This window comes from Limulus polyphemus, unplaced genomic scaffold, assembly GCF_000517525.1.
Source record: "Limulus polyphemus unplaced genomic scaffold, Limulus_polyphemus-2.1.2 Scaffold2811, whole genome shotgun sequence".
Classification (NCBI taxonomy): domain Eukaryota; kingdom Metazoa; phylum Arthropoda; class Merostomata; order Xiphosura; family Limulidae; genus Limulus; species Limulus polyphemus.
In genome coordinates, this window is record NW_013668421.1 from 157858 (window position 1) to 169991 (window position 12134).

General features: G+C 31.9%; 1 protein-coding gene across 1 annotated transcript; it reads left to right on the forward strand.

The window, feature by feature from the left end:
• Positions 1-238: 238 nt before the first annotated feature.
• LOC106467959 (solute carrier family 25 member 38-like) lies at positions 239-11633 on the forward strand. Its single transcript, XM_013928349.2, has 9 exons — positions 239-469; positions 4807-4919; positions 5522-5606; positions 6103-6173; positions 7474-7579; positions 9490-9559; positions 10390-10488; positions 11025-11191; positions 11482-11633. The coding sequence occupies exons 1-9, from the start codon at positions 449-451 to the stop codon at positions 11590-11592; spliced, it is 843 nt and encodes a 280-aa protein (XP_013783803.2). The 5' UTR covers positions 239-448; the 3' UTR covers positions 11593-11633.
• Positions 11634-12134: the final 501 nt, after the last annotated feature.

Sequence of the window (12134 nt, forward strand, 5' to 3'; positions counted from 1 at the left end):
CGAATGTTGCCATTTGACTGTTGTAGACTCATATAATCACTGGTATACGTGATATATGAACACATATAACACACACACAAATAAAATAAATAAATGCTCTTTGCACTGAGAAATTTCTTGTCTGAAAGTAAAACTTAATTTAGATTAACACTGAACTGAGCAATCTGACAAAATTGGAACTTTACTGTTCTGTAGTTGTGTATGTTGAGTTGATGAACATTTCTAATATGTATATAAATTCTGTTTTGATTTCAGAGGGATTTCGTGATGGAGTGACATAAGCTTTGCATGTGTTGAATTTATAAAAAGTGTCTACAGGAGAGAATTCTGGAGGAACTAGGTGTTTTACTAATATGGTAAAACTCACTGAATACAGTAACTGAATTTGATGTTACTACTGTAAACTGCAAGGAAGTAAAAAAAGAATCAAGTTCCTTTTTTCAGTGGTATGGCTGACCTCATAAGCACTGTAAGTATGTTATGTAGCACTTAGTCGCAAGAAAGCTATAGAACAGTTGTTCTCAAACTTTTCAGGCTCGTATACCACTTTTTTGTTTACATTTTTTTATGAGTGTAGACTGGGGCCTAATTTTAAAAAAGGTGAAAAATTTGGTAGCAAAAATTATTTTTAACACTTATCCATTAATAGGAAGGATGTGATTATTTTTTCTACCGTAGTTGAGTATGTGATGTGATTTCCAAAATGGTACAACCACTACTCGTACAAAGCTCTTTCTCTCAACCTTAATCTGCCCTCTAAGCATTGCTAAAAATTTTATCACTAACAGGACACCAGTCTTTTCTTACTCCTTCATTTTTGCACATGTGCTGATCATGTGACTACCTTCCACCAATCATATTGCACCATCTATACTAGTGCAGGTAGTTCCCTCTTCTATTCTAGTACAATCGTCACTTTCTTGATTGGCATTTTAGCGTATAGATGTGTGTTTTAACTTGCTCTCCGTGTGACTACAAAAAATTTGATTACACTTGATCACTAACTTATATTGGTCTCAACTTCTTGTGTTTGATTTCCATTGTTTCTACTCATTTGTTTTCAAAATATTCATTTTCTGAATTCTAATTTGTTTATATGAATTTGAGATTTAATATGGCGAATGATAGATTCCTTGCGATAGCAGACAATGATTCTGACATGAACCTCCAGGTCTCGGGGTCAATGAAATCTGCTGAGGAAGCACAGGCTTTAGTTCGTGTCTTACGGTCGGCTGATAATTCCTTCCTTTCCTGATTCATTTTTTGTGGGGAAGGATATAGCTACTGAGTGGAAATGTCTTTCTACACCACTTTCCACCTCTTACTGGGCCTTCATGTACTTTGTTGCATTAGGTATTGTTCTTTTTCCCAGGAGATCCGTGGTAAGTTTTTCAGTGTGCATTCCTCACTCCCAGTTGGTATACCCATATTTAGAGAATTTACGTGAGCTTGTGTGGATAGACCTAATTTTCACACATGATAATTTAGGTCTTTCATGTCTTCTCTGCTTAGTATTTGGTAAGATAGATTTTTATAATTCTTTTACCATAATATAGAAATATTACTAGATATCGTTTTGATGCAGTTAAACAATGGAACAGTTTTGAATTTGGACACCAGAAGTGTCTTGTAGATATGTTAAACACATTTAATTTCTTTTCTGTTTTACAATCAATCCCTTCTTTACTAGATTCAAGATAAAACGTGATTTTTAAGATTTATTTACATGAAATGGTTGATTTTTAAAGAAAGATACTGCTGTAGCTCTGCAGGAAATACCCTTAGAGAAATAAAAATTCTGTGATGTAATATAATTTACATAAATAATGATATGAGGGTATTTAAAATGATTTCTTAAGTAAGAGGAAGAAAATATGAAATTCTTATTTAAAGGTTTATCACATTTAAAATTCATGGTTTATAAAATACAAGGTAATAAATTCTTTTACAACCTCTGTTTTAGTTTCAGTGAATTAAAAAAATTATTATTCTTATAGTAACAGTTTGTAAAATCAGAAGGTTGAAAAAGCTGTATTTGACAAGGACTTTTGTTGTTTTAAAAAAAAATGGAATAGTATGTGAACATCATTGGTGATATAATTTTTGTGAAATTTTAACAAAAAATATTTTTTCTGATGTTTTTTTAAAATAGTGTTTATGTGTCTTTGGTGCAAAAATAGATATTAGTGCTTAAAACATGTAGTTAAATCAGTAAATTTTTACATAATGAATAAACTAACCATACTACTAGCTAATACTACCATAGCAAGTCAATATGACCTCAATGTAGAATTTGTATCAGTAAAGTACCTTGAGAGTAATCTTGGACTTGTTTCAAAAACTACATGCCAAGGACATCATTATGTAGAAAGTTTAAAGTAATTAGTTACTATTTTATTTGTGTAATGCACTATATATATAACGACCTTATGAAACTGAATAAAAAAAAAGTGGTCTTAATAAATAATATGTCTACATATTTTGACCTTTTTTTTTATTATTACTGTTATAAGTAACTCCCCTTTTTTTAGTTTTGTTCTTTATGTTCAATTGAATTATTGTTTTGTACATTATTAATTATTTTATATTAGCAATTAATTTTTCTTGTGTATGTGTAGAAGCTATGTTGTCATGCCAAATCAAAAGATGTTGGCTTAACACAAATGAACATCACGGTAGAAGAAACTGAGCAAGTGTGAAAAATGTTATAATTTATAGGATGATACTTTATGCATAATAATGCCTCTAATTATAATGTTATGAAATTTTGTATGTAATTAGTATTAAATGTGTATAATGAAATATCAAAAATAATTAGCTTTGGGTGTGTATGTATCTAAACAGATGTACTTGCCAAGCTCTCTAGGTGAAGAGGGTGTCTGGACTCCTTATGTGATTTAAAAACAAGACCCAGTGAAACAAGGGTGTATGAACTCTCCAAGTATGAGGAGAAATGGTCATTTAGGGGGTGGGGTATCCCACTTACAATTCTATGCAGAAACAATGGTGAATACAATCATTGGCAGAAGATCCCATTGGAGATGATGGCAGGAGACTACAGGGCATAGTGAACTAAGATGGGTCTGATTGGAGATGGTGGCAGGAGACTACAGGGCATAGTGAACTAAGATGGGTCTGATTGGAGATGATGGCAGGAGACTTAAGGGCATAGTGAACTAAGATGGGTCTAATTGGAGATGATAGTAGGAGACTACAGGGCATAGTGAACTAAGATGAGTCTTATTGGAGATGATGGCAGGAGACTTAAGGGCATAGTGAACTAAGATGGGTCTGATTGGAGATGATGGCAGGAGACTTCAGATCATAGTGAACTAAGATGGGTCTAATTGGAGATGATGGCAGGAGACTACAGATCATAGTGAACTAAGATGGGTCTGTGGGGCAGCTCTTGGCTTTTCCAGTTGTACACCACTGGATCAGATTCCTGGGAACCCAGAGGGTGTGTCAATGGCTGGTGCATTCACTAACACACCTTAAAACCTAGTGTACGCATGGTGGAAGAAGCCCTGTGGTGATGGAGTTGAGGTGATGATGGCAGACTCAAGGAGCTGGAAGTCTAAGCTCTGAATGTAGGCAGTCCAGATGTGATAGCTGTGCTGAATGAAGCAACAGCAGAACAGGGATGCTTCCCATATGTTTAAGCAGCCTTAGTCAAGGACCTCAACACCTACCTCTTTCTTTGAGGATATCCTTAGAAAAGGTGTGATTAAGGAAACTTTGATCCACTGAAACCTGACCAATGGACAGCCAATGATGATATATAATGGTTGTGAGAGTGTATGTTTTGTGCGTGTTATATGCTGCTTCAGTAAACTTTTCTAAAATAACTAATTTTGCGGCAACAACTCTAAATCTGATTGGCAGAGCCCACCTATTTAGTTACAGAGTACAACTGGCATTCTGACTTTTACAGCAAAATGTTCTAGCAATTTGTTTCGGAATAATGGACCATTAGAATATAAAAACCAAATATTTTGATGTAATTCAAAGAAAATAGCACTAGAATGGTTTATGGTTCAAAAGATATTGGCTCTGAACAAATATTCTGTTTGAAATGCACGTATATACTTGGATAGAAGTGCTCAATGCTGTGCTTTAAGAACAAGAAGAATCGGGCAGTTATTTTGAATACAATCCTCACATTTAGTTTAGACAAATACTTGGTTGTTTGAGTCAGAAATTTGTTAAAATTTAAAATATTTTTGAAATTTATGGTGGATAGATTAAAAGAATAAGGGCATTCCGGTACATAATTTAAAGATAATTTACATAAAATGACTAAACATTTTGTGATATTATGCATACTTTCATAAAGTTTCTATAAAGAAGTTTAAAGAAAGTTGATAATTGATTTTTTTTTTTTTAGCTTGAGAGGGAAATTAGATATTTTTTTTCATTATTATTACGTCCAGATGATGTATGTTCTCTCCATTATGAAACTTGTAAGATGAGCCATATCAAAGTTTAGCAGTAGAAATATGTCAGCTTTTATTCAAAAATATCTTAAAGTCATTAAACATAAATATCCAGGACTTATCCTTGTCAGAAACCCTTTTGACTATTTCGTCTTTCACTTTAGTTGAATGGTTCCTAATAAGAGATAAAACTGTGTTCTCCTGCATATTCAATTATTGACTAATAAAGTTTTCTTGTAAACTTTTAAATGATTTATCGTGCTATTTTCCACATTTAAAAATAGTTTCATGTATGATATATTATTGCAATATATGAATGTCACTTCTAATATACCTTGTACTTTCTTAATTAATTTCTTTTTATGAACAGTACCCTGTTCTGAAGTCCTTTTTAGCAGGCTCGTTCAGTGGCATCTGCTCAACTCTCCTATTTCAACCACTTGATCTTGTGAAGACAAGGTTACAAAGTCCTATTCAAGCAAGGTGTGTTAATATTGTCACAGAAAAACAAAAACGAAAGTGAAATTAGAAATTTATCTTAAGTTTGAAAGGTATTCTTTAAATTTAAGGAATACTTAAGTCATGGAGAAAAATGTTGTCTAACTGGAACTAAATTACATTCTTGCTCATCTTTCTTTTTAGAAGTGAAGTTTTCAAAACATTTTGAAAATTTAGTTAGTTTGAAGTTTTATCAAAATTGGGGTCTTTAAAGTTTTTGTTTATAAAGTACTCCATATGTTTATTGAGATTGGATGTTACAACAACTTTATTTTAGTGTTGTTAGATGAATTTAGGTAAAAAACTATGGTTTAATCCAAATAGCCTAACTTTATGATTGAGAAATTTCAACAAATTCTAAGTGTATTTTGAAATCAGCAAAACACGTGTGTAAAATGTTTCGTATTATATTTGACCATTACTCTGTCTTAACTGTGTACACACATTTTATTACAGTACCATTAAGACTTTAGCAGGATTTGTTTTTACTGGCATTAATACTTCTATCTAATTTAGTGTTACTGCTTGTGTCCATTAATTTTCTAATTAGACCTAATTATTGTTATTATTTTTCCTTCTTTCTCCAGAACTGCAGGACTTGGAATGGTTTCCTTGTTATTCCATGTTGTCAAAAATGAAAAAGTGACTGGTCTTTGGAAGGGAACTGTTCCAGTAAGTTAGTTTGTTGTTTGGTCTATAAAAGATGACTGATACTTGTTTTCTTGTGGTGTTCATTGTTCTTTGTAGCATTTTGAAAATGAGTTAAACTTAGTTGTGTGAAAAATAAGTTACTTCTTTACTGTTTGATTTACACTTTTGTACAGAGATTGTATTTAATCCTATGTTATTTGTTTGTTTTCGTTGTACTAATGAGATAAGACGAGACAACTATGTTTCTGAATTTTTATTTAAAAAAAATGTTAATGTGTATTTGTTCTTCTTTTTCAAATTGTATAATGTTTTCATTTTTGAGACTTGCATATAATGTACATTTACAAAATTAATAATTGACAAAAACATAAATCATCAATAATACATACGGCATTGAATAACCGGAAATAAAAGCAATACTCAGCTTTATATGAATTGTTTAAAATGATGGTTGTGTAAATATCTTTTGTTGTTAAGGGTTTATACAGATGATTGTGACTGATATGTTTTCTTTCAGTCTATGACTCGTTGTGTTCCTGGGGTTGGGCTATACTTTTGTTCCCTTAACTGGTTACAGCGAGCACTGGCGTAAGTTTTTAATTTAACTTGGAAATATGATCGTGAGGGTAGAAATAAGATGTATTTTTGAAGTCTCTAACTTTAAGTGAATTCTATTAAAATTTTGGTTTTTCATTTAGCGTTATTTTTAGATAAGTTCAATGACCTGTATTTACTTCTCTGTTTAAAAGAGACCGAAACTTTAAAGAATGGAAGGGCATCATGATTCCATTGTTGAATGTTTAAAGGGTATCTAATATATAGTAAAACTACCAAATCAGTAAAACTTAGAGAAGGAGGGCATGAGGAGGTGGCAGTTGGACCCCACATCCAATTTCATATTGATAGAATTTTTGAAAACAATATGTCTTTCTTTTCAGTATTGTTACCTTTATGTATATAAACTGAATGCCTTACAACAATGGATTCAGTGGGTGACTCACATTATTTTGTAACAATGGTTCTGCTTTGTGATATCTGTTATATTAGAAATTATGATTATCGTTTTAACAGTATTGTATTGTTTGTCGTGGTTGAACTGTAATGTTAGTAACATAAACGTACATTTATGATGTCGATTTATGATTTTGTATATTTTTGTTCTTTTGTAATCTTAATGAAAAGTTTTATAACTGTTTGCTGTATTTTGATAGCCCAACTCACTTTTTAACTAAAAAGATCTTTGTATTTTGATTCCAAAAATTCATATACTGCACTCAGAAAATAGCTTTAAAAAGTAGTGACTCGTTCAGAGAATTAATAGCCTTAAGCGAGACCTAAGAAAGAATAAATAATGAAACGTAATTTTATTTGACCTGCTTTAGGTTGTAAATTAGATAATTGTTTTCAGGAATTTTAATTAATGGCAAAAAAACTGTACAAGAAGAAAAAATTGTAGAAAAGGTGATGAAGTACATTGATGTGGTAAACCTTAGCCCTGCGTTAGTCTTCTGGGGTCTTCACAGACCCCAAATATTTTGTAACCATCAGAAGCTTCAGTATAGGGCTAGTTTGTGTTAAATTGTTAGACTTAGTTTAGGTGGTAAAAAAGAAACGCGTTGTAATATTTAATATTCATTTATTGATTAATAAAGGAAAAGATTTTGAGTGTTAGTGTTTCTTGTTTCCAAAATAATAGTTTATTGTTATTCAAATATTTTTGAATTGATTTTTTTATGATGTGGGGGATCCGCTCGGACCCCGGAAGAGTGACTGTGGAAAGTTTTTATAGAAGTCTAACACAAGGTTAAGAGGCAAACTTCGGTATTTTATATATTGGATCTTATTATTTTATACACATTTGTGATTTTTTTTCCCCGTGTTTATACAGGAAGAGTGATCCTTCCCCATTAGATGCAATATGTTTGGGTGTTATGGCAAGGTCATTTGCTGGTGTTATTCTCTTGCCAATCACAGTTATCAAAACTAGATACGAGGTATGATGCACAAATAAAGGTCAAGAATATATATTTCGATTTTGTATATCTTCTTTTAGACATAATACACAGGACATTGCAAACAGTGGTGGACACTAGGAGTGTGTGCTAACATTTATAAGCTGTAATAATTACAAACATCATGCTCTTACAACATCACATGGATGCAATGTATTGTCTTAAAATCATGCAGACAATTAAACATAATTCAAAATTCACTATGTCTGAAGGACTGTTCAAATTAAACAGACAGACTTCACAATCTTAACTATGTAATTGCATCAGTAATTTTGGTGCACCATAAACTTTTTTTTTAAAAGACCCAAATCACAAGGCTTATCAGATACATAAGAATAAAATCTTTATTTCAAACATTTAACTACAATCTATAAAGTTTTTTTTATATGGATTAACTTACCACCATGACGTAAACTTGCACTATCATTTCTATACTGTTGTAACCTTTAGACCGTAGCACATCCACTAATTTCAGATGTCTGCTATTATGTAGCGAAGATTGTGAAATCTGTTTAATTTGAATAGTTCTGCAGACATAGTGAATTAAGTCCTAATTTAACTCTTTCTGTATAATTTGAACACAATACATTACCGTCATTGATATTGAAAGAGCAGGGTGTTTATAATTATTACAGTTTGTAAATGCTGAAACAACTTAATTATGAGAATAGGATTTTTTTTTAATACTTGTAAGTTATTCGAACTAGATAAATATCTATCAAAGGAAACAACTGATGTGATAGGTTTTCTATAATGCTGATTTAGTACATACTAGTTTGTCTGGAAATGTAAGTGAAAATGTAGTTAGTAACATATGCATATTTTATCAAAGTGTAATTTAGTTTTTCCACCTATACATGGCCTTGCAATAAGAGTGCTCGAGTCTTAGTTTGCAGGTCATAGGATTGAATTATGTCATTAAACGTGCCTTTTTTAGCATAAGAGTGGCATTATAAAATGATTTTCAATCCCATTCTTGTTGTTAAAGAGTAGCTCAAGAATTAGGAGTGTTAATTAGTTGCTCTTCTCTCTAGCCTATCATTTCAAAATTATGGATGGCTAGTACACGTATCTCTGGAATAGCTTTACATGAAATTCAACCAAAGAAATCAATTATACAAAATGTATTCATGTTTTAAGTATCATTAAAATTTAAAAGATGTGTATCTGATGATTTTTAAAATAAGTATTAACAATTATATTGCAAAATGCTGTTAATGTTTTCATGCACTGGTGATGATTTTTATTTGAATCATTTCTGATAATGATCAATCACCAGAGCTTTGTTTTGTTTTTATCCAGTAGTTATATGTTTGTACTGAGCCAAAATTTGTTGGTGCTATACATGTACATCTCTACCATTTATGTGAGAAGTTCATACGGGTATCGATCTTGTCACAGTGTTAGTTCAAACTGTCAGTGTAAAAATATCTTAAGAACATTTTTGTAAACACTAGCCATAGCTGGATAACCTTGTTATTGGGAATCGTATAAGGTTATCTAGGATTTTGCGCATTAATCCAATTAAAAGCTTTGACACTTGTCAAGTTGTTTTTGTACATGTTAACTGAAAGCATTATGCTCATTTTAACTGAATATAATAGCCTGTAGAAAGTTGTGAATAATGCAGAATAGAATGGCGCAAAAACTGGTTTGAAAGTGTATCGTTTAAATTTATTGCACCATAACTTTTCATGCGAGGTTTAACTCCTTATAACTTGTAGAAAGTGTAAGCAAATTAAATGTTTACTGTTTGTGCAACTACTTATACTATGTAAGTGTATTATACATGTAATTGTGATAATAGGCAATAATATGGTACAAACAAGATGTTGTTGTGTCATAGTTGACGATAATGGATTATCATATTAATTACTTCTTCTTTTGTCCAGAGTGGTGTCTACAAATATGGTGGTATATTGCAAGCTTTGAAAGTTATTCACACTACAGAGGGTTTCAAGGGCAAGTGGACTCTTTTTTTTTCTTTTAGCATATCTCTGTTAATTTATTTGTAGCTCATGATTACTTAAAAATAAAATAAATTTACATGTTGACTTTTTTTTTTAGTAGCAAATTGCATATTCAGCTCTGCCTTTCGTTAAAGTCTACAAGTGAAAAGTGAGCTCTCAGTCTATATTGTGCTTTCTTTTTTGAAGCTCTTGTAATGCACCCATTAAGGGTTGACAAAAATTACTTGTTTCTACTGCATTTGGCCAGAGAATTTTGCAGAAAAGTGTTTAAAGGGGTACCCAGGATGGAAGAATTAAGGGGACTGCACTCCTCCATGTTCTTTCTCTTGAAAGTGTGGAAAACATGCACAAATGTACTAAAAGTGAGCAAAATCTCTGCAAGGATTTTCAGTAGCGTTCATTCTCCAAGAAAATTGATGTAAGATGGGAAGTGGATTGGAAGTGAGGAGGTGTAGCAGTAGAGTTGAGAAACTAGGCAGAAATAGCAAAGCGGTTGCATCACTTTTTGTTCATAGCAGATCGTTCCACAGTAGAGATGTTGTCAAGATTTCTACTGTCTGAATTTAGTACATTTAATGCATCAAATTTAATGATAATCTTGAATTTTGCTTCTACAGAAAACTGTATTTATACGTCAAGAAGTAAGAAATATCCTAAAAAATATTTTAATTATGAAATACTTCCCTAATTGTTAAAGCTGATTCATTAAGTAGTCTTAACGTAATGTAGAAAGAAATCTTTAAAAAAAAAGTAAAAATAAATAAATAAAATGTACTTAACTTAGAAAAATTTACTATTATATTTTTTGTTCTATTGATCTAGGTTTATTTAGTGGACTGATACCTACCTTGCTACGAGATGCACCTTTTTCAGGCTTGTATTTGATGTTCTACACACAAACAAAGAAAGCTGTACCTGAATGTAAGTACTTAAACTCTCATTTTGCATAAATTTTATTCATTAAGTTTTTTAAATACTGACCTATAAATGACCCATTACACCATGCCCATGAGTATCATTATGTCCCATAGTACCCTGCAAGCTCTTATACAGTACACCCTGGGTTGTGACATAATTTTTTCCAGGGCACTTTGGAATAATAATCGTCAAATGTTGGGCACCTGGGAAAAAATCCTTTGTAATCAGAAATAAAATAATTAATAAAAAAAGGAACTATAAAAACTCATAATGTCCTGCAGGGCATGGCATAACTGATCAAATTTGAACCTGAGTGTTAGTATTAAGGGAATGCTTTATACAAGGTCTTGTATTTTTGGTTTAAATAATTTGTTTTCTATAGACGAATGCCTTAGTTCACTTTTTTTTGACAGAGATAGTGCATGAACAAAAAAAAAAAAAAATTAGGTGAATTAGGTGAACAGAGAAATCCTTAAGTATAATGCAAAATGCTACAATAAATATATAGTTACATTTTTTTTGTTTTAATGTTTCTTCAGCATGGAGGGATGGAATGACTCAAGTTCCAACAATATTTTTCTGTGGAACGTTTGCAGGATTAGTGGCCTCGACTTGCACCCAGCCAGCTGATGTCATCAAAACTCACATACAGTTGTACCCCAGAAAATTTACTAGCGTCTCTATAGCAGTCGGTCATATCAATAAGGTATTCGAAATGTAATGTACCTGCTCAAATAATGTGTCGTAGTACTTTTGTTGTAAAGTTTTTTGTTTTGTTTTTTCATGCATGCTTTTCCATCCTTACTTTTAATTTCTTTATGGTTCTTCACTTTCCTTGTGGATAGTTATTGTTAATTTGATTGTTTCTATTTGGCTTGTGTACCTTTACTTGCGTAGGCTTCAAAAATACGTAATGCTATAATGTGAAAGTTTAAACGTTATAATGCAGTGTAAATGAATGTCGTGCTATATACATCAAGGACACTGTTATTTCAGGAACATGGATTGGCAGGATATTTCAGAGGTCTTGTCCCTAGAGTTCTCAGAAGAACACTTATGACAGCTTTGGCATGGACTGTTTATGAACAAGTACGTTATTGCATTTGAGTTATGTAGTGTTACAAACAGGTTTAATAAAATGTCATTTGTTTTCTTGTATTATTATTATATATGTAACTTATATGTTTAAACCATAAGGCTGAATATTAAAATTTAATATTTGCCCGACAACTTGTTTTTTTTCCTTTTAACGGTTATATAGTTTAAATATTCTTTTAACAACCTGTTGCTATATTTAGCACTTTAATTTCTTAACATCATATGTTGGTCAGTGTTAACTGACTATAGATTACTTTACTAGCAGCAGCAGGTGGTACTTGATATGTTGGTCAGTGTTAACTGACTATAGATTATTTTACTAGCAGCAGCAGCCGGTGGTACTTGATATGTTGGTCAGTGTTAACTGACTATAGATTATTTTATTAGCAGCAGCAGGTGGTACTTGATATGTTGGTCAGTGTTAACTGACTATAGATTATTTTACTAGCAGCAGCAGGTGGTACTTGATATGTTGGTCAGTGTTAACTGACTATAGATTATTTTACTAGCAGCAGCAGGTGGTACTTGAAAATTTGGTCAGTGTTAACTGA

Excerpts from the sequence above, each read along its gene's own strand:
- LOC106467959 (XM_013928349.2), top strand. The coding sequence starts at position 449 with ATGGCTGACCTCATAAGCACT. Across the intron at positions 6,174-7,473 it reads TGGTTACAGCGAGCACTGGC|GAAGAGTGATCCTTCCCCAT; the intron begins GTAAGTTTTTAA and ends GTGTTTATACAG. Across the intron at positions 10,489-11,024 it reads AAAGAAAGCTGTACCTGAAT|CATGGAGGGATGGAATGACT; the intron begins GTAAGTACTTAA and ends ATGTTTCTTCAG.